The 24,348-nt window shown below is 41.2% G+C and overlaps 1 protein-coding gene across 1 annotated transcript in view; it reads right to left on the bottom strand.

The window, feature by feature from the left end:
* Nucleotides 1-24,348, bottom strand: part of ADAMTSL3 (ADAMTS like 3) — a 730,739-nt gene that overhangs the window by 236,934 nt on the left and 469,457 nt on the right. Inside the window, exon 7 of the mRNA XM_082255626.1 lies at nt 16,455-16,581. Coding sequence (XP_082111752.1) covers nt 16,455-16,581 — 127 coding nt within the window. The remainder of the gene's footprint in view (nt 1-16,454; nt 16,582-24,348) is intronic.

The following is a 24,348-nucleotide window of genomic DNA, read 5'->3' as shown; positions in this document are numbered from 1 at the left end:
TATTAACCTGCCCCTTTGTTACATGCAGCTGTGGGGCAGGGACTCTCTTGCTCACACCTCCTTGGGTTGATGGGAATGCAATCAGGACCAGGGCTGGGGGATGGGGCAGGAGGGACAGCTGCCCTGAGTTCAGTGTCCTTATGTGTTGGGGTACATTTAACTAAGGTGAGAGCCCACCCTCACCCATTCCATGCTTTACTGGCCCACGTTGCTGCTGGGGGTTGCCCTACCTGACAGGAGGAGCACACGCATAGGAGTAGTGGCTTACCTGGGGAGGTTGGTGGCGGGTGAAGTCAGTACCAGTATTCTAGGGGTGCCAGCTTGCCACTTTACTTTTTTTATTGCACAATGCAACTGTCAGACAGGCAAAAGTGGTGCTTTAGTGCTAGTATCATATATCTCAGCTGCAGGAGATGTCAAGGTCTTACCTTGCCTTTCTGTTGGTAGCCATCTTGGACATGTGCAGACTGCTGTCTCTTATAAACTCTGTTTGCATCATCACTTGCCTGCTGCCTGGGTGTCGCTCAGTGATGACGTTGCACACCTGACTATATATGTCACCTGAGGGCTTGCAGTCCTTGCCCTTGTGCTCCAAGGTGCATCACTGCTAGCAGTTTTCTGTACTCCGTGTTCATCCGTGCATGACCTGGCTTGGCTGACGACTTTCCTGGCTCTTGATTTCGCATTGGCAGATGACCCTGCATCGGCAGACGGTCCGGCATTGGCAGACTAGCCGCTACTGGATTCGACCCTGACTTGGATAACTACCTGCTTCTAGACTCGATCTCGGCTTGGATGACTACCCACTTCTGGCTGTTCCTAATTTCACTCCTCACTCTTGCTGTGCATTTATTGTTGGTTCCCTAAAAAACTTCTTTATTTTACGTGCATCTTCGTGTTGTTTGGTTTCCTGGCACACTGACAGGAGATGATTGGCGGCAATGGCGGCGCCGACATCAGGACCGGGTGGGAGTTTGGTATTTTAGTTCTGAGCACTGAATGAGCTTTTCTCAGCACTGGGTGAGATCATGTGACAGTTTCCTGTGGGTTTGGATTGAGCGAACTGGGATCAGACCAATTTCGAATCCGAACTCCACTCCTCTCTATAGAAAATGTCTTCACAGACAATTTTAGCTCACTAATTCAAATCTTGTTTGCACCTGTTATTAAGAAATGGAAAACTGCCAGGAAAATCCCTCTAAATAATACAGTACTGTAATAATACAAAACAGACCATTTATAAAGCCAGTATAGTTCTTGTCCACCAAATTCACTTTGCAAACTACAGGATACACAAATGTGTGCTGTTAGCAGGAATATTAACACATGTTCTTGTACTGGACATTACGTATAAATGCTCTGGGAGTCCCAGACAAGCTAATTACAACAATCACTTCATATGTCACACTGCATAAAACACAAAAATATTTTGTTTGACAAGTCCCATGTTTGCAGCATTGAGCCTTCTGGAGCCGTATCAATAAGCAGGCAGAGTATTTATCAAACTTATCACCTGACACAACCACGTTGAGTGCCTCGGCTGCCTGACTCATTTGTAATGTTTTTAAGCTGATGTAAGATTACGCTCATATGCTTATAGATGGGAAACATTGCTAAAGGAAGGCCATAAAAGGGAATGCTGTATACGAGAGGACAGTACAGTGTTTGCTGTGTTCTAGGAGTATTTTCTCATCAGTTGACTGTCCTGTGATAGCATCATTTTTCTGTATAAACAGTGCTATATTAAATGGGTAGAACATAGCATACAGTTGTTGACACCCTGCACACTGGGTAACACCTGCAATTTTGTGACCTAACCACTTAAGCCCCGGAAGATTTTACCCCCTTCCTGACCAGGGCTTTTTTTGCGTTTCGGCACTGCGTGACTTTAACGGACAATTGCGCTGTACCTAAACGAATTTGACGTCCTTTTTTTTCCCACAAACAGAGCTTTCTTTTGGTGGTATTTGATCACCTGTGCGATTTTTACGTTTTGCGCTATAAACACAAAAATGACCGTCAATTTTGCAAAAATAACAATATTTTTCACATTTTTTTTATATGAAATTCACAAAAAAAAAGAAAATGTAAAAATCAAAATTTTTTAACATTTTTGGCCAATTTGTTTTCTGCTACATATGTTTGGTAAAAAAAAAATGGATTGGTTTACGCAAAAGTTATTGCGTTTACTAACTAAGGGGAAGATTTCTGTTATTTTTGGTGTTTTTTTTTTAACGCGTAATGGCGGCGATCTGTGATTTTTTTTGCGGTACTGCGACATTGCGGCAGACAGATCGGACCCTTGACTGACATTTTTGACTCTTTTGGGGTTACCAGTGATATTACTGCAGTAATCAGTGCTATACATATGCACTGACGTCACAGGAAGTGACGAAATGCGTAAGTTTGGAACGCACAGCGTGGTGACGTAAGTGAGGGGTGGAACGCAAGTCGGAAGCTCTCCAGCTAGCGTCCACACCGAACGGTTTGCACCGTACTCACACAGTCACAAGCGGCCCCCGAGGCTGCAATTGGGACAGAAACTTAACTGACTTCCCCTGCACCAATTTTTTGGCCTATTTTGGCGTGAAGTGTTGGTTATATCTTGTTTTTTTTTTTTTTTCGTTTTTTTACTTGAAGTTTACCTGCTTTTGCTTTGAAGTTCAAAAAACCTTTTTTGCATGTATGCACTTTTACCCGGTTGGGAATAAAGAGTTTAAAAGGTAATACACCATCTGGAGCTTCATTTTTTGCATATACCTTGGCTTGGTGAGGGGAGAGGATACGGAGGGGGACCCCATCACCCTACTCACACAGAAGCAAGATAGAAAGATCGTTTTTAGCCCAGGAGGCTATACAAGTCTGAATAGGTCCTGGTGCTATAAGGCACACAGGACCCACAACATCTGGTGAGTGATTGAATTCTACCACTATCACTTGGATTTATTACTGCACACAGCACCTGCACTTTATTTAAGAAGTAATTTGCACTGAAGAACCACCGTTTATACAGAATTGTTTGCACATTTTCTTCTTTGGAACTTTCACTGGCGATTTTTTTTCATTGAAGATTTCTTTCGTTCATTGGACTATTATTACATATAAAAATTTAATATTTGTGTTTACAACTACATGTATTTAGAGCAAGCGCTATAGGTAGCCTACCCTTTAGACTACTCACTTCTAATCTAGCTTTAACTATAGCAGCTGCTAAATAATAACCTTTATACACATTCACCTGATCTTTTATACATTTATTGGAAATACTTATGCACTTTTCACTATATGATTTTTAAAGCAAGCGCTATAGGTAGCCTTTTTTAGACTACTCACCTACATACATGTGCACTGTTACTGCAAAATGACACTGGCAGGGAAGGGGTTAACTTTATTGGGGAAGGAGGGGTTAAGTGTGTCCCTAGGGGCGTGCTTCTTACTGTGATTGGACATGGCTACTGGTGTAGGAACAGTGATCAACGGTCCTACATAGTAGAACCGTATGATCACCATTCCTACACAGGGGAGAATGACAGGCGGCTTGTTTACATCAGCCGCCTGACTTTCTCCCTTCACGGCGGACGATCGCGAGTGACCGGCGGACATCGGGTCCGCCGGTCACACGCACAGACTTCCCAGGGAACAAGCCCGCTATTGGCTCACAAGGAAGTGACAGGCTAGTGACGTACCGGTACGTCACTTTGTCTGGCCGGGGCTGACCGCCGCAGTATATGTACTTGCAGCGGTCGGCAACCGGTTAAAACAGATCGACATCCATTAATATAATTTATTTATTCTTTTGCTCTTGGCTCTTTCCCTTTCTGCTTCCACAACTGGATAATATATGTACATAGACGGCGGCATAGACCTACATGCACACAGGGAATTTCCACACATGCACGCAGATTTCACAGATATCAAGGTCCTAGGTACGAATGAGGGAATACCCAGAGTTTGGACAGATGTGCTACAGGTCTTTGCTGGGTCCCAAAGGCTTGGCAGAGACCTCCAGCAAATCTGCACATGTGAGGGATATCCAAAGATGGTGGCATGGAAGAGTGGGTGCAGAACCACCATTGTGTTAGGCTGAAGCTCCTCTTTAACAACAGTGTGACCTGGTTTATTAGTAAGACCTCATTTTTGTGGCACTGTAAAAAGTTAGGGAAAGTTGACCAAACTAATAGGATACATGGAGGACCTCAAATATGAGGAAGGATTAGCTGAACTAAATTGCAGCTAAATTTAATTTGTTGTACTAATTGTGATGCCTCCAACAGCTCAGATAAGATTAATCTATGCCCCATTTTCAAGCGTCTGCAAGAAAAAAAAAAACTGGACATAGTAGCAGGACATAGGGTTCAGTGGGAGGAAAAACTGATTACAGCAGGGAAAACAAAAGATTGACACTCCTGACTGGAAGTTTCGGTTTCCTCAGGGATACTGTTTGCGGAGGGGTGTGGGGGGGATTTCTCTTCATTAGAGTGGTGTTTGGCAACACAGAAAGCGGAAGAGGTAAGTATTTACTATAAGGAATAAGAATATTTTGCAGTAGCAGAGTCACTTTCAGGGGCAGAAAGCATGACCTTGTATAAAAACATAAATGGTCCACTAAATTTGGAGGAAATCTTTTCAATTTACTGTAAATATCTTCTAAATGTGCACCGTATAGGAGATATTCCAGTGAACAACAGCCGGTGATGTCACTCCAGAGCTCTGTGTAATGGCCGAGACTCCCGCGTGCATTGTGGCTCAGCCATTCAAGCTTGCAAACCTGGAAGAAAGATCAGTTGAAGATGGAAGCATCTGCAGCGGTGACAGCATGCTGCTGGAGGGCTTCGTTTCAAGGTAAGCCTTTCTTAATGTGCTAGTATGATTAGCAGTGGTGGCCCATGCATAGGGGGGCGCCAGGGCGCCACCCCTTAAAAAAAAGGAAAAAAAAATGACAAAAAAGAACAATAAAGTTATAAAAAAAAAATCGGTTCGCCGGCTAAAGGGGGGGGGGGGTGTTGTTTACGATCTAGAAAGGCGCCGATTGGCTGCCTTCTGGGGGCATAACCTAGGCGCAGGAAAGATCGCTTGGCCACCCCCACCTTCGTGATGTCCTGGCTGTGATTGGTCCAGTCTCCAGCCTGGACCAATCATCATCCAGGACATCCGATCGCTGACGTCGCAATGGGGGCGGTACCGGTGCGTGCGTCAGTCACTCCCTGTCACCGCCGCTCACCGCCGCTCACCGCCGCTCACCTTCCTGCCGGTTCCCGTCGCAGAGAAGAGGAGAGTCCGCCCACCGGTTCCCGCCGCAGAAGAGGACGAGGGAGAAGCCGCTCATCTTCCCGCCGCCGCCGATAGCCGAGGCGCCGCCGCCAGGTAAGTGCATTGGGTTGAAGGGAGCATGCACGCTGGTCTCTGCATTGATTGGGGGACAATGCTGTGGCACTCTGCAATCATTGGGGTACAATGCTGTGGCACTCTGCAATCATGGGGGTACAATGCTGTGGGCACTCTGCAATCATTGGGGTACAATGCTGTGGCACTCTGCAATCATTGGGGGACAATGCTGTGGCACTCTGCAATCATTGGGGTACAATGCTGTGGGCACTCTGCAATTATTGGGGTACAATGCTGTGGCACTCTGCAATCATTGGGGTACAATGCTGTGGGCACTCTGCAATCATTGGGGTACAATGCTGTGGGCACTCTGCAATCATTGGGGTACAATGCTGTGGGAACTCTGCAATCATTGGGGTACAATGATGTGGCACTCTGCAATCATTGGGGGACAATGCTGTGGCACTCTGCAATCATTGGGTTACAATGCTGTGGCACTCTGCAATCATTGGGGTACAATGCTGTGGGCACTCTGCAGTGATTGGGGACAATGCTGTGGCGCTCTGCAGTGATTGGGGACAATGCTGTGGTGCTCTGAAGTGATTGGGGACAATGCTGTGGCGCTCTGCATTGAAAGGGGCTCACACGCTGAACTCTGCATTGATGGGGGCACGGAACAGTGTTCATTGCATTGAAGAGGGCACGCACGCTGAACTCTGCATTGTGGGGGCACAGCACAGTGTTCATTGCATTGAAGGGGGCACAGAACAGTGTTTATTGCATTGAAGGGGGCATAGCCCAGTGTTTATTGCATTGAAGGGGGCACAGCACATTGTTTATTGCATTGAAGGGGGCACAGCACAGTTGCATTGAAGGGGGCATGCACGCTGAACTCTGCATTGTGGGGGCACAGCACAGTGTTCATTGCATTGAAGGTGGCACAGTGTTTATTGCATTGAAGGGGGCACAGCACAGTGTTCATTGCATTGAAGGGGTCACAGCACAGTGTTTATTGCATTGAAGGGGGCACAGCACATTGTTCATTGCATTGAAGGGGGCACAGCACAGTTGCATTAAAGGGGGCATGCACGCTGAACTCTGCATTGTGGGGGCACAGCACAGTGTTCATTGCATTGAAGGTGGCACAGTGTTTATTGCATTGAAGGGGGCACAGCACAGTGTTTATTGCATTGAAGGGGGCACAGCACAGTGTTTATTGCATTGAAGGGGGCATAGCACAGTGTTCATTGCATTGAAGGGGGCACAGCACAATATTCATTGCACTGAAGGGGGCACGCACACTGAACTCTGCATTAAAGGTGGCACGCACGCTGGTCTCTGCATTGAAAGGGGGCATGTACGCTGGTCTCTGCATTGAAAGGGGGCATGTATGCTGGTCTCTGCATTGAAAGGGGGCATGTACGCTGGTCACTGCATTGAAAGGGGGCATGTACGCTGGTCACTGCATTGAAAGGGGGCATGTACGCTGGTCTCTGCATTGAAAGGGGGCATATACCATCTCCTGTCCCATGACCTGTGACATGCCTATACCATATCTGTGCCATGCCTATACCATATCTGTGCCATGCCTATACCATCTCCTGTACCATCACCTGTGCCATGCCTGTACCATCACCTATGCCATGCCTATACCATCACCTGTGCCATGCCTGTACCATGACTTCAAAGTCACGCAATTTTTTACTGCGTTTTTTGACGCAAAGCAATACCTATTACATTTTTCTTTTTGCGCCCCCCCCCAAAAATTTTGAGCACCAGCCGCCACTGATGATTAGTATCAAAAAGTTGCAAAAATGCTGTAGATTCTTTGAGAAGCAATCAACATGTACTAAAAAGAATTCACATAGGCCTCTTTCACACGGAGCGGACCGTATTTCGATCCGCTCCGGCACTTTTTTTTTTTTACTGACATGGATGACACTTGTGTCATCTGGTCCGTATGTCCGCATATCATCCCATCCATTTGTGGATGATATACGGACATAATGTATGTCTATGGGATTGTGGATGTCAGCGGATGACACCGCTGACATCCGATTTTGCGTCCTTTCCGTTTTTTTAAATGGAAGAAAAATAGGGTTCCGTTCCGTTCCAAAAAACGGAACAGAACTGAAAGGACGCAAATCGGATGTCAGCGGATGGTTATCCGCTGACATCCGCAATCCCATTGACATGCCTTATGTCCGTATATCACCCGCAAACAGATGGGGTGATATATACGGACATACGGAACGCCCGTGTGAAAGAGGCCATACTGACAAGCTTACTTTGTAACAAAGTCTCTTATAAATATAATATAATAAAAAATATTGGAGAAAGCTAGAGAACTGGCTGATATTCAAAGACATCTATTAACTGTGAATAAATTCACAAACCCAATTCATCTCAAATCCAGTAAATCAAATTGCTCACCTCAAGTCTCAGTCTTTCTATTAGCTGGTAACATTTATATTTTACAGTTTAGGTAAACAAGAAACTGTTTTCTCCTATATAATTGATCTACTTCATCAATGATTTTGTAATGTTTTGTTAAAGAAAAAGTCAAGGCCATTTATTTTCCTCTGCAAGAGTCCATGCCCCTAAAGAGTGTGACCGTACCTTTTATACTATAGCCCTGGAGTGAGCATTAAGATACGGGACGCTAAATCTCAGTACCAACTTAAGTAACATATCTTATGAACTGTAAAATTGGCACCACAATAAAATGGAAGAACAACAGCAAAGTTGATGCTACATCCTAGCATTGTAAAGAACCCTTAAAAATGTAATGACCATGTGGAATTGAATAAGTTGACTCCATAATGATAATAATAATGAAGTTGAGAGCTCATCATACATGTAAGACATATAGAAGGATATTTTTACTAATTCTTAATAGTAGTAGTCATTGAAGTAGTAATAATGCAGCATAAAATTTAGTTTCTACTTTATAGGTTTAATGTAAAGTTGGAAGCTATGCCAGTCTTATGTTATCAACAATCTACATCTTTTGAAATTGGTAATTGATTTAAGAAAGCATATTATTGTACTTTCACAATTTATCTTCATAGTTAAAGTTTTTTTTTTATACATTTTGGGAAAGGAGTTTTTACACTGAGCAATGTCCTCTGTATTTGAGGAAGTGCTAGGGCTAGGTCCAGCTGTTATTGTCTTTGTGTTACCAGTTACCTATAATGTCATCCTTTCTTGCACTAACAAGGAAATCCTGCCAATATTACAATACCATACGTTCTCTAGTAGTCGTGCCCATTTCCTCCAACATCATCATTGCAGAATGAGATCCCTTTTACGTAACCTTTAAAGAATGGGGTCAGGGCAATTATGTCACAGTATTTAACTATTTTACTGTTTTTCTGTCTTCATATTGTGTTCTAGACATATTTAAAGTCAGAGGATATCTACAAATATACCACCATTATGATACAATTGATTGAAGCAAAACATCTTCCTACAACACTGACTCTTCTTTTTAGGCTACATTCACACCTGAGCGTAGCGTTTTCTACCGCGATTGTACCGCGATTTTTACCGCGATTTTACCGCGATTTTTACCGCGATTTACAGGCGTTTTTACAGGCGTTTTTTGTGCAGGCGTTTTTGGATTGAATAGAAACCAATGGAAAACGCCTGTAATCTGCCCAAAAAGAAGCTCAAGTACTTTTTTGAGCGTTGGGCGTTTTGCTTACAGCGTCAAAACGCTCAGATGTGAACAGGGGCCATTGAAATGAATAGGATTTGTCTTGTTGGGCGTTTTGAGAGCAGAAAAACTCCCCAAAAACGCCCCAAAACGCCTACATGTGAACGGAGCCTTACTGATTTATGTTTCTAAATCTACATAAAGTAAGCAAACTAAGATATTTGCATAGTCTATGCAATGGGACAGTTTGAAAGCACAAATTATGGGATTGCTAGTACTAGAATTAAAGCAAACCTGTCAGCAAACAAATCTAAACTAAGAATATGTATAAAGTTCTGGTACAAAGATGTAACTGCACATACCCTAATACTACTACAAATCCTAGGCTGTTCTAAATTGGTCTGATCTACAAAGCATTCAAAACTTCCTGGTAGTGCTGATGCTTTCCCACTCTAAAATACTTCTGTTCAGTTCTGTTTTGTTTGTTTTTTTGCCAAAAAATATCTTTGAGACTATAAAGTGGAACTCAAGGCAAAAATGTAAAAACAGCTGAAATGCATGCATGTGAGCTGTGCCAGCCATGCAAAATTATATTCAGCTAGTCTTGCAATTCACATACCGGCTCTGCCCCACTGTACAGACAAGTGGGTGACATTCTTATTTCATGGTTCAGCTTTGCATCTACCTGTCCCCCCTTTCTGCTTCCAGCCTGCTCAGTGGGCAAAGAATCAGCTGAATCATCTACTGTACATCTAGTGAGTGGGTTTTTAAAAGCTAAACTGGAAAAGGTGTAGTCATCTTGCAGAGGTGTAATAAAAGGAACTTCAAGACCTGTTTTTAATATTTTTATTTAAACTCTCTTTCCCTATTTCCTGGGTTACCCTCAATAAACACATTCACATGCCCACTGAAACCAACATTGTCCTGCTGTAATCTACCGATGCACGCCAGGTCCCGTGACACCATCTTCTCTTCTTATGACATCAGTGATTGGCTGTCTCTTTCTGCTTCTTGTAGAAGGCCTGCTGATGATGTATGGCGATGCATGTGCAAATTGTTATACATTGTCCCAATGCCTTCTGGGATGAATATCCCAAAAGGCTGTGTGTAACTGGGGAAACATTATTCTTGCTCAGCCCAAAAAGGTGGAAGTGCAGGCTGCTTAGCAGCAAAAAAGGTGTTTTCCAAAAAAAATAAAATAAATTACATCTGCAATTGTATGAAAAAAGGGTAGAATGAGCAATATTATTGAAATTGGAACAAGGGAGGAAAGGTCCATTTTAATCACAAGACTGGCTGAACCGATGTACATTGTACATTGCCCTAAAGCCGCCTGAGATGTGAGATATGAGTATTCCAAGAGGCTATGCACAGCGGGGGTAATGGTATTCTTGCCTAGGCAAGACAGGTAGATGTGCAGGCTGCTTACCAAAACAAAGGCATTTCCAAAAAAAATGACCTCTGTGACTGTGTGGTAGAAGAGTGGAACGAGCAATATTATTGAAATTAGAACAAGGAAGTAAAGGCGAGTTTTAATCACAAGACTGACTGAACAGATGTACAACTCCTTTATGAGATAAAACAGTTCATCAGAACAACAATTGACAGTTCTTCTGTGAGTATCTGAACTTTTGAACCATAGATTAGGTATTTTGCCAATTGGCATATTTTTTAAGCAAAGCATTTTTATAGCCAAATTAAAAAAAAATAAATAAATAAATATAGTTTGGTAGACAAGAAAATGTACTTTTTAGCTGTACTGTGGTAGATAATTATGTGCCAGACATGAAAGCTGTAGGTAGATGATGGTATACAGTATATAATATAGCATACAGCTACCATTAGCATTGTAATGGATACTGGCATCTAGAGATAGATAGACATTACTCCTCTTCAACCCTACTATTAACAGGAGGTGAAAGACAGGCGTGCTGATTTTTTCTCACTACTGGTTATTAATATAAGCCTGCCAAATGTCCAATTTTTCAGAGTGTTGCAGATTTGTTCATTGGATTAATTCCTTTCTTTCAGGAAAAGTCTTGGCACTTTTTTTTCTTTTCAGTTCCGTTCTTTTCATCCCAAAGGAGTCATAAACAGTGCACGACCTTATATTTTATGACTTCAACACTGAGGTGTTTAAAAATTGAGAAAAAAGTGAACTTAGAAGCAAAATAATCTGATCTCTACAAAAGATATGATTTGAGCAATGAGCTGTAAATTCTCTTCTATGGCATTTCAGCAATTCTTTGAAAAACCACATCAATTGCTTTCAGTTTATAGCACACAGCAGTTCCTCACAACAGCCACTAGAGCTAACATATTTCCATTCTAAAGTTAATTTATATTACTATACCATATGTGAGTTTATACATGAATGTTTAAAGTGAATGTGACATGGGCTAAAATGTTTCTACGTTAACAACAGTGTTGTAGTGTTGGTACCTTGTGGGACTTACAAATGCCAGTGTTAATCTCCAAATCAATTTTTGGAGAGCCAACTTGGATCCTGGGCCCAGGCAGTACACAGAGCCTTGATTTCTGCCCAAGTCAAGTTTAAACTTGGCCTCCTGTCATTCAACTGTCAAACGTTAGAATATCTGTGGACAGAAGTCAAGGCCCCAAAACAAGGGTTAGCACTGGGAGGCAACAAAGTTTAATCTCAACTTGGGTAGAAGTCAAGGTCTTATGAATGCCTTTGCTCTTGCTGGTATTCTAATGTGTCTTTGTGCCTTTAAAGTGGTTGAAAACCCTTACACATACCAAGTGAAGTGACTGGTAGAGATGAAACAAATACAAATAAGTTGTGCCTGCCTATCTGTAGCCCTCTGCATCTGTTCAAAGTGTTAAATTATAAAGCTTGTCTGAGAGTTTGGAAAAAAGGAGACGTAAAGTTGAAGATACACTCTGCAGAGCTCAGTGAGGAGAGGTCTGAGAGCTGATTGGAGCGAAGAGATACCCCCCCCCCAACACACACACACACACATACACTGCACACAGGAACAGGGCTGAGGCTGTCCATCTGCTGGAGCTCCCTCCCCCTTCACCATTTTCTCTTGGTGTCAAGAAAACTTCTCAGAAGTGATTCATGCTAATAGCAGAGGGACGAAGCAGCAGACAAAACGTACACTTATGCCCCATACACACGTGCAGATTGTTGGCCAACTGATCGGCCAACTTTTGTCCAGTGTTGTTTGTTGGTTGAAATGTGCTCTAGACTTGCACTGGACTTTTGTCGGCCAACAACAACCAACTGCAGAAGTGATGTCATGTTCTGGTTGACTTTCAGTGTGTTTTTTCTTCTCTGAGCATGCCCAGTCTTGCTCATCTGATTTTTGTCTGCCGAAATCTGTACTGACTGAGGAACAATCGGCCGTTCTTTGTTGGCCAACAAAAATTTTATAGCATGCACACCAGATTTTTTTCGGCCGAAAATTCGCAGTTGGTTGTCAGAAGCATCATACTAACAAGACTACAATCGGCAGATCGGACGTTGGCCGACAATTTACGGCCAACAATCTGTGCGTGTGTACGGGGCTTTAGTCCTCTTAATTGAGACATGTATACTCTATAGAGGGACATGTTTTGTTTATATTTCAAATCTCAGGTTTACAACCACTTTAAGGAGAACTGGGCTGCCTTCAGGGTGTGCGGCCCTTCTTTTCTAATTGCCTTCAGGCATACCTTGCCCTTAATTTATCAATTGCCATATATGCTCCAATATGGAGGCTCTCAAATATAAGAGTTAAGGATACACTTTTTTTTGCATGCTAGCTGGTAGGTTTGATTGGAAATTTTCTGTTTGAGTGTGCAAGATCTCATGTACAACCCAAAATTAGGATCTATGGAACAAATTCAAAGCCAGGTTAAAAGTAAGTATAGTAGAACAGAAAATATAGTTTCTTTTATTAGTAGGATCAGTTGTAATTTGTATTGATGCTGTTCGTGACAAAACCTATCCAAGTATAGTATGTGCTATTTATTTAGTCATTATAAGCTGTTAAATGCTAAAATCACCAAAATAGTCAATGCTCATAAAAGCTCCTAGAGGGATTTTTGTGCACCCAAGCCTGGTATTGTAGAAATAGAAAAACCCCAGTAAGTTTAATCACACTGATATTATAAATTACCATTGGGATTCCCAAATTTATGAATAAAGTTCCTTGCATTGTCTTCCTCAATCTGTAAACTTTGTATTATGCACTGTATCCAAAATAATGTTATTTTCATATGTTCAGTGCTGGGAAATGTTATTGTTTTTCATAAGTGAATTGAAAGAACAGACATATAATCAAATCAAAATTGTATAATCTGGTCAAGGAAATAAAGGCATTTCTTAAATATTACAAGAGATGTGTATTAAAATTAGCTATCGTTGCTTTCCTCCTAAAATGTTAGCAGACTAATTTCAATACTTTTGAGTCTTTGGAGTCAGTGCCCTGGAGGAAGTATGAGTATTAGGAATTCTGACTTTCCTCTGACTTTGCTAGTTGCATGATTGTTCCAGGAAAGTGACTCAAAGTATCAAGGCTAGCAGAGACCAGTACAAGTTTCCTTTAAAAATTTAACTCTTTGTCCAATTTGCATAATGTCAATATTACTTATCAGCATTTTAATATGTTTCTCCCATCTGCAAATTACATAAAAGCTTGTTTTAGGGAATTACGTTGTTTAAATGTAATTCGTCACAATACTGTGTAATGCAAGTGGCTATATTTTGCATACTAGTTACCTGGCAGGGAAATTGAACCTGTTCAGCCACTCATGTAATAAATATGCAATTCAAAGTTCAGAGAATGTCAGCTTCCATTAAATGCTTCTCACAGAGATACTTTATTACTGAAGCAAACTTGCAAGCACAAGTGTTAGTCTTCAAATGAATCCTTGGAGAGCTCTTTGGATCCTGGGCCAAGGGTAGTACACAAGACCTTGACTTCTTTCCAAGTTAAGATTAACTTAACTGCCATTTTTTAGAGAAAGGAAGGAACACCGCTCACCTACCCGGTGCTTGAATATGTGGATGAATGTGGCTTCAATGCCACTGTAAACTAAGACAAACTGAGACAAGGATCTCCCCACCGGTTGTAGTGGAGGGAATAGATGCCTGTGCAAGATTTTGTGCTGTAGAAGAATCATCAGAGAAAAGAACGAATACCGCTCACCAACCCGGTGCATGAATATGTGAATGAATGTGGCCTCAGCCAGTACTGTTCCAGCCATATCCTCTGACATGTTTCACCCCGCACACCTGGGCTTGATCACAGAGGCAGAGGTGCCTCTGTGATCAAGCCCCGCTGTGGGGGGCGAAGCATATCAGAGGGTATGGCTGGAGCAGTACTGGCTGAGTCCACATTCACATATTCATGCATCGGGTTGGTGAGCGGTGTTCGTTCTTTTCTCTGATGATGCTTTTACAGCACAAAATGTTGCACAGGTGCCTTCTCCCTCCACTACAACCGGTGGAGAGATCCTTGTCTCAGTTTGTCTCAGTTTACAGTGGCATTGTAAGTTATACCTGGCCTGTCAACTCTAGAAAATCTGTGAGCAGAAGTCAAGACCACAAAACAAGGGTTAGCACTAGGAGGTAACTAAGTTTAATCTCAACTTGGGTCAAGATTAGAGGTCAAGGTCTTATGTACAGATTTTTAAAGCGCTGCATATCATTAACAATCACCATGTTCTTTTTTTTTTTTAGAAAATGCTGTCTTCACATTGTTCATTTCAGTGCTGCTGATTGCAAACAATCTTTATGCAGCCACTTCTAATATACATGTATATGCTTCAGCGATGACTAAACACAAGAAAAGGCGCAACTGTTCGGAACATGACAATAACCCAAACACTGTTCAGGGCATGGGATGACAAAAATGTGTGTGGGAATACACCAAAAACATAGTCCGGTATATCTTAGTCCATACATCTAAGGGCAGCCATCCATAGGGACCAGAAGTAGAGTCCCGAATAGTTGCAGAGAAAAATTAGAAGAACAGGAGGCGCCTCTAAGTGTAATACGTTAAGTGATTTATTAACCTCCCTGGCGGTATGATTCTGTCAGGAATTCTGTTCCAAAAGCGGTACAATTCTTTTCATGGAAATTTGGCGTTATGTATTATAGGCCTACAATTCTTAGTAATTACTGACTTAAACCTGACCAAAACAAGACTCTAGTAGACATCCCAGATGTGATAAATTTGAAACACAAACAAGTGAATTATAATTGAATCAATAATATTATTTTATTATTTAATATATAATATATATATAATAAAATTATATTATTGATTAGATTATAATTCATGCGCTATATATATTATATATGTGTGTATATAGATATATATATATATATATATATATATATATATATATATATATATATATACGTGTGTGTGTGTGTATATATATATATATATATATATATATATATATATATATATATATATATATATGTGTGTGTGTGTATATAGGTATATATATATATATATATATATATATATATATATATATATATATATATATATATATATATATATATATACATATATACATATATATATACATATATATATATGCATATATATATATATGCATATATATATATGCATATATATAATATAAAATGTGTTATGTGTAACGTTTTTTTTTTTTTTTTTTTTGAATTTCCCTCCCTAGTTCCGCTCCCATGCAGCATTGCTGCTGCAGGGAACGGAACTAGGAAGTCCTCCTACCGACAGACGAGCGGCGGAGATCTCGCTGGCGGTCACAGCAATGAGAGCTCATCGCTGGATCGCCAGGATAAGGTAAGAGAAGCTCCGCTGCGCTGTCTGCATAGCTCTGCCATTCACCCCGAGCGTGACTCGGGGATACCGCTAATAGCAGAAAATTCCTACCCCGAGTCACGCTCGGGTTTACCGCTAAGGCGGTTAAAAGCAAGTGGTAAACAACTCACAGGCATTTACCCTTTTATTTCTTGTTAGTTGTTTACCACTTGCATACAATAAATCACTGAACTTATTACACTTAGAGGCGCCTCCTGTTCTTCTATTTTCTTCAGCAATGACTAAACATCATTGATTTGGCCCAGCTTCCTGATAGGGACAATGGCAAGATCATTGTCTCCCTTTGCAGAAGAGCACCTGGGAGACGAGGAGAGCGCTGTCACCTTATATAGATGAAGGAAGTTCACAGCAGAATCCCCAGGTATTATTTTATAGAAAGCTGCAGATTTAAATGTTTGAAAATGACTTCTGATATGACATTAACATGTTAAAGATTACATTATATCCCTGTGATTGGGGTTATAGCTTCTTCAAGTAATAAATCACCTATGCTTCTTTCACCTTTATTTGACCACAGAGTCTAATACATAATACATGTTATAGCAGTGGGATTTTAATTTTAAATGATTTTACTGTAAAGCAATTTAAGAATAAAAATATCCTGGGGCCAAAGGTTTACACAATAATGAGATACTCACGTTTTTCAGGGGAAAGATGAGATTTAGATTGTCCCCTCACCAGCCTGCAAGTCGACCCATCTCCGGCACACACTCCACAATTGTCTTCTTTGGCATTGCTCCCAAGCTGCCGATCACAGCCCACAGCCTGCCAACATCAACAACAAAGTTAGAAGGAGGGCAGACCTGTAGTACACATGCTCAGGTTTCTGGAATTTTATTTATTATGTTATGCTTTTCACTTTATGAGCTGGCCTGATTCTGTCAGAGCACACATTGTTTCTCAGCTGATGTTAGACACATCCTGTGGCACAGTATCATTTCTACTATGTTAATAAAGTAGACTGCTTATCAGTTGATAGAATGCAAGCCCAAAGGAAAACCAAGAAGTCTACTATTACAGTATGGTCTCATCAGTATTTCTGTTTCATTGTAAAACAGAACGGGGATTTTTTTTAATTTATGGATGTTTTTACACTCATTTCCATTAGAAGTCCCTATTGTGTTCTTGATTTTACTTAAGACTGCATCACATTTATGCAGCAAGATCTGTACATTTATACCATATATTCTTTAAAGGTCAACTCCTCCAAAACCAGATATTCCAGGTTTACATATTAGCTAGTAAGATGAACCCCATGCTACAGTATATTCCTGCTTCCTGTAGTGAGGTGTCCTCATAAGAGGTGAGCGGGGTTCGATTCCAAGCAGCTTCATAGAACTTGACTAAAGTTCGGGTGTTGAATAGGAACCCAAGAACAGGAACCCAATTTAAGTTGAACTTTAAAAAACAGTAATGCCCATTTTCTAGGCCAACAGGCAAGGGATCATCAAACAATTAGCATGGGGTTGGTCAGTGCAATGGGGAACATGTGCAAAAGCAAAAAAAAATTTAAATTAAGGGTTGGATTTCTAACTTAAATAATGGATTTTGAGGGGGAACTCCACACAACAAAAAGAAAACAAAAAAAAAAGCATGTGAAACCCCCTTAAAAAACCATAGTAGACCCCTGTAAGAGCCTGCAGCCTGGCAGGCCAGATAAGTGAGTGGGATGAAGGTTCTGAACTGTATCATGGCACATGCTCTCAACATAAGGGGGTACCTTAGCATGCTGATGAGAAAAAGGACCTCCCCTCCCCAACCCTGGCCTGGTGGTTCTGGGGGTCTGCAGGTGGGGGGGGGGTTGAAATTGTAAAGACCCCTATGCTGAGTAGAAGGTACCCTCTGGTGTCTTTACTCACTTTCCCCACTCCTCTCTATAATGCAATCCCTATGTTTGATCCTATGTAAATATTGTCACTCAAGTACAGATTTGTGCCCCATACACAAAAGTACCATAAGATAGCATGAAGTATACATACGTGTATATGATGCTAGGTCCATTTACATATATGCGAATTGGATGCATTTTGAACCAGTTTCCCATGACATGCAAACCATATGGAGCCAGTTCACATATCTGCCATGCAACGGCAGTGCAATTTCAGTGCAAATTTGAAAAGAATCCTGTGCATTTTCTGAGCACTGCGAATTCCAGGTTCATTTCCTTCTATATTTCATCTGAATCGCACGTCATCAGTTTTGAACACAAATTGAGAAAAAAACAGTGTGGGGGTCCCCCCTACTTTGGGTCTGGCATTGATTTTAAGGGGAACCCCACGCTAAAATATAAAAAAAAAAGATGAATGGCGCCGCTGCCGACCCGAAAAAAAGAGGCATGCATGAAGGTAAAAAACCTTCTGTGTGCAGCAGCTCTCCCCAGCCCCCCTAATACTTACCTGATCCCCCTCTAAATCAAGCAATGTCAAGGAGAGACTTGCCTTTCTGGGGACTCGCACTCCTGACTGGCTTTTGACAGCAGTGGGAGCCATTGGCTCTCACTGCTCTCAATCACAGCGAGTGAGCCAATCAGGAGATGGGGGGAGGATTAGCCGAGCCGCGGCTCAGTGTGTGAATGAAAACAGAGCAGCGGCTCAACTTGAGTACCCCCATAGCAAGCTACTTTCCGTGGGGGCACCCGGCAGGAAAGAGGGGCCAGGATCGCCAGCAAGGGACCCAAGAAGAGGAGGAGCTGGGCTGCTCTCTGCAAAACCAACTGCACAGAGGAGGTAAATATAACATGTATGTTATTTCTTTAAATTAGAAAATAAGACTTTAATATCACTTTAAGAATATTTTTCCCACACTCAGAACATCAGTCAGCATGGTTTATTAACTTGATACAAAAAGCCTTTAAGGTCACAGTCTGCAGTAATATGTGAGATGTTTTTGGTCATGATACGTGTGCTATTAATCAAGATGGAATGTCACACGGCCTTTATTAAACTAAAAAAGCCTTCCAAAACAAATGAAGCAAACATTTATATTATGCATTTTTATACTACCAACAAATTATGCAGTACTTTACAGAATTCATAGATTATTCAATTCAGTCCCAGTCTTTAAAGTATCTTAAAATTAGTTGTCTCCATTAAAGAGGAACACACAACCTTCTGTGTCCGACTAGGAAGACTCTTTGAGTATGGGAGGCCGCTAGGAAGAGATTTAATAAAGCGGGCAGATGGTCACCCTTTCAACCACTATGGGGGAATCCTAATCTCCCACAATTTTGGTCTATTCTTGACCCCCGGGTATGGGCAGACTAGGGTATAAAAGTTCTCAGAGACATAATGCCGGCAGGGATATTATTATCTTTTAGAGATCTCTCAAATAAATTACAATTGCCTAAATGGATGCACTTCTGCTACTTACAGTTGCGACATGCTGCTAGGGCCCAGTTCCCATTGCTCATTACCCTAGGTATGGTCCCCATTGAGGTGCTTCTGGCACAGGATTCCTTATCTAAGCCCCTCTCTTCCCTCTACCTATCGCTGATTAGTGTAGACTCCCCTAGGATGGAGAGGCTGTGGGAGGCTTGGAGTGCGGACATTCCCTCACTGGACAGAGAGGATTGGGAGGATTGCTTTGACGACATCCCCAAGTTAGTTATCTCTTCCAGAGATAAATTGATACAAACTAAATTCCTGCATAGGATTTCTCATACTCCCCAAAGATTGCACAGAATATATCCACAGAGGGATTCCATTTGTAGCCGATGTCACTCGGATACTGGTACATACTTCCACATGTTCTGGACTTGTCCTAGGGTAGCACGGTATTGGGCTCAAATCTTTGAAGTCATAAATGGCTGTCTCCAGCTATCCCTGGTGCAGTCTCTGGAGCTAGCACTACTAGGCATACAGGAAGATGATCAGATTCCTCAATTCACTAAGCTTTTGATCGCATATCTTTTGTATTATGCCAAGAAAGCTATTTTGCTTAAATGGAATACAGCCTCCCCCTTAACTATAGTCTTCTGAGAAAACTTTAATAATAGTGCCCATACCATTGTATAAATTGACATACTTAAAAAGGAACTGTCCCAAGAAGTTTGACAGAATTTGGCAACCTTGGAGAGCATAATGAGTTAGTTATTCCTTACTAAGCTGTGACATTCATGTTTTTTGATTGACAGTCTAGGATGCATTACATGTCCTTTATGCGCTCACTGTTTGTTGCCTAAAAATGTACTGATGAAGTATTTGTACCATAGGTCTGTACCATATTTCATTTCTTTTTCACAATAAATTGATATTCTGACCATGAAGGAGGAACACACACCTTCTGGAGCCAGAGTGAGGTGAAGCCAATCAACCTACAAATATGTTTTTGGGTTGTGGAAAGACAACAGCATGCCCAAAGTAAAACGCAATGTCAGTAGAGCCCTTTGTAGGAAACGACCCCTGACTAGTTATGTAATGTGGATGTGCCTGAAATATAAGGTACCTTTCACTTGGCATTTCGATTAGGCCTGTGATTTTTGCAGACGGACCTGTTCGGAAGCTCCATGCAGCTCTATGGACAGGCGGGTGAAAATGGACTTGTATCCAGTTACACCAGTCTACCTCCAAGTCTGTCCAGGTCCAGAAAAAAAAACTGAAAAGGAAAGTGTCCGGACCTAAATGTGACAGATCAGAGTGAGCCTGATGTAAATGGACACAAGTCTATTTATATCCATTCGCCCATGGATCTAGTATAGGTCCACTCTCTACTGCACATAAACTGAACAGACACAGATGTAAAAAAAACAACATCCCTCCTGTTCAGCTCCAATTCAGAAGGGAATCTACTTGTGAATCCTCTGTTGAACAGAGCAGAGTGGCTCAGTGTGTAAGAGCCCTAACAGTACCAGTTATCCTGTTTAAAGTAAAACTCCAGTTTTGTTGAAAAAAGTAACCTCCTGGAGGTAAACATTAGTAATTGTGAGGATTTTAGCAAACTTTATTGTAGTTATCTCTTGTCTATGTCTCTTACTTTTCTAAGTGTGGCAATCCAAGGGACATCCAGGGTAGGGAGTGGGGAGACCTGGGTAGCAAGGTAGCCAGTGTGGTGGGCTATTGGGAAACAGAGGGGGAAGTAAAGAAAAGTAAAGGCAGGAAAAAGAGAGGGAGGGAAAAGGGGACCCGATGGGGTGGGTGAGAGGGAAGGGGGGATAGGTGGGGGAGCTTGTCAGGGTTGGGCCTGGAGCACCCAGGTCTAAAACAGGAGAAATAAATTGTAATAAGACAATGGTCTAAATCCATCAATAAGTAGCATGTGATCCATGGATCCCAAACTTCATGAAATTTAGGTAGCTGGTCGTGCAGGGAAGCAGCCATTTTTTTAATATAATTTAGTAAGTGGAGCGGCGCTAAATCTATGTGTGAAAATTGAATACAATATTATTGTGTAGATTAATCGCATAATTGGTAGAAATTCCTAAAATCAAAAGACATGGGTAATGTCTTTTGATTGTAGTAATTTCTACTAATTATGTGATTAATCTACACAATAATATTGTATTCAATCATCACACATAGATTTAGCGCCTCTCTGCTTACTGAATTATACACGGATGGTGTATGTAATGACACTACAGGGATTGGCAGCTTTATCTACTATTTCTTTATCTATGTGTCTACCTTTTGCATAAGTTCTCACATTTCTACACCAGTTTTTTATTATCTTACACACTTGGTAGCGCATTTGTTTTTTAGATTATTTCTTTAGCCATTTTTTCAAAGGTAATACAGTAGTTAATATAATCATTGAGTTCCTTGAAAGGAATGGCTTTTTACAAGGACCAGGTGATCATCTGCTTGGCAGCGGTTATAGCCACGGCCACATAAACTACATACTGGCTTGGTACATTCGTCAATTTTTTTCTGACGTCTTTCAAAGGGATTTAATTAGTAGGCATAGTCTAGCTGATGAGTACAAGACCAGAAGGGCTTGCTTTTTGGATAGTCCCACTAGATGTGAACATGCCCTGAGCACTGCCTCCTCTACAGTAATGGGAGGGATATCTGGGGAGTTTGGAGGGGATGAGCTACCAATGCATGTGCAATCTGTGATTGGCCTGTGTGACTAGAACAATATTCAAGCTTTTTTTAAGTATTAAATAGAAAAAAAAAATATTGCCAGTCCTTTTTTCCATGTTTTTTAGTTCTCAAACTGACTAAAATAGAGTGTAAGATGCTCTCTCCATTTTAGGACCACTTAAACATACTGTATGCTTATATTATAAGGACCACTTAAACATACTGTATGCTTATATTATAAGATATTAGAAAGTATCCATAAAACAATGACACATTTTGTAGGAGATGCCCATATTTTGGCTTCCAGCTCTATGCATGAAAAATGTGTGCCATTCACAAAAGAAGGAAAAACATTTCTGAGGGAAAGCTTTTTTTAAACCGTTCCCACACCTCCAGAGTATGCCATATTACAAGAAATCTGCATTTTCATTTTTGGAAGTTTTAATAAATCAGAGCAGCTGCAGAATGAAATGAAGGGGTCGTTTTAATGACTTTAAACTACAAAATGACCTATGCAACAACCACCTGTATTATGTACAGTATGTATGTTAAGCAGAGTTTTCCTTTAAATATATTGTAAATCCTGGATGAGAACCTTCTTCTCTCAGCCAGAACACTGAAGATAGGTTGTGGATGTTAGGCTGACATTGACCCAAAACATACCAGCAAGGCAACAAAGGCGTGGCTCAAGAAGAAGCACATTAACCTTCCTAGCGGTATTCCCAAGTGTGGCTCGGGGTTAATTTTCAGTACCAAAGCGGTAACCCCGAGCCACACTCGGGATTACCCCAAAATTATACTCACCCTCCCCTGCAATCCCCCGCTGCCCTCCCCAGTCTACCTGCAGCCATTCTCTCGCCGCCCTCTTGCTCTATGCTCGGCCGATGCTGGCACCTTCTTCTGGTTCCCTTCCCTGCGAGCGCCGCATCACAGGGGGGTGGAACCGGTGGGAGATCAAAAAAAAAAATTAAAAATGACATGATAAAGTGTAATCTGTTAGAATTACAACTTTGTATCATGCCATTTCACCTAGAGGCTTTTCCAGTGCCCTGCCTGTACTTTTCTGCCTGGAAACTTAATAAAATCCGTGGCGTCCAAAAAGCGTTGTTTTTGCTCAAAAACGCTTTTGGATGAACTTGAAAACAGCGACGGTGTATCGGAATTATTTGAAGAACTGAGCGATAGCGATTTGTGGGAAAATTCGTCATCAGGTACTGGTGTGCGGACTTGGTACTCTATTGACCGCGGTACGGATCAGGCAGCGCCCCCAAGTACAGATTCTCCCTCATAATGAAATATCTCTACTCCGGAAAAAATTATGAATTTGATGAAATATATTATTATTATATTATAATTTATGATTTCGTGTTTCAAACTTTATCATAGCCGTGATGTCTACTAGACTCTTCTTTGGACTGATTTAAGTGGGTTATTCCTAAGAATTACAGGCCTAAAATATAAAACATATTTCCATGCAAAACAATGTACCATTTTTAGCACAGAAATTCTGACATAATCAGACCGCCAGGGAGGTTAAGGTTATGGAGTGGCCTAGCCAGTCTCTAGACCTTATCCATATAGAAAATTTATGGAGAAAGCTAAAACTTTGAGTTGCCAAGAGACAGCCAAGAAGCCTTAGGGATTTAGAGAAGATCTGTAAGGAAGGGTGGACTAAAATCCCTCCTGAGATGTGTGAAAATCTGGTTACCAACTACAAGAAATGTCTTACCTCTGTGTTTGCCAACAAGAGTTTCTCCACCAAGTACTAAGTCATGCTTTGCTTCGGGATCAAATACTTATTTTACTCACTGGACTGCAACTTAATTTATAGCATTTGTTTTATGTGTTTTTTTCTGGATTTTTGGTTGATATTCTGTCTCTATCATTTAAAATATACCTACGATAAAAATTGTAGACCCTTCATTTCTTTGTAAGCAGACAAACTTACAAAATCTGCAGGGGATTAAATAATTACTTTGCCCCACTGTATGTATGTTAGGCAGAGTTTTCCTTTAAATACTGGCAAAATCCACTAGTTCCTGAGAATGGCTTCCATCATCCTGGATTATATGAAAATACATTGCTGTAACTACAAGAGCAAGCACCTAGAGAAATTTCTGTACTGTTCTAAGTCACATATAAATATTTTGATATACAATCTTAAAGTAAGCTTTGACACATTCCATGCATTAAAATCGGACTTAAAAGGTCCCAAAAGGATTTGTTTAATACAGTGATTTCCATTACATACACATATTACTATTATTATTTTTATTATTATGTCTGGCGCTGTCTCGCTTGACCTACTTAGAGGTCATCAAACCCTTACCACTTAGAAGCTGCTTCTCATTTGTTCATAGCTGTGTGAAGGGGGAAAAAAATGTCTCGGACTGACATAAACCATGTCAGGGCAGCAATCATTTATCTGGGTTCTATAATCACCATCTGAATACTGCAGTCATTTGGACAGTTTTGCATTTTATATAGAAGATTTAGTACAGGGGATCAAGACACG

This window comes from Pelophylax lessonae (genome assembly GCF_965119305.1).
Source record: "Pelophylax lessonae genome assembly, chromosome: 4".
Classification (NCBI taxonomy): domain Eukaryota; kingdom Metazoa; phylum Chordata; class Amphibia; order Anura; family Ranidae; genus Pelophylax; species Pelophylax lessonae.
This window is presented reverse-complemented; position numbering and strand designations above follow the sequence as displayed.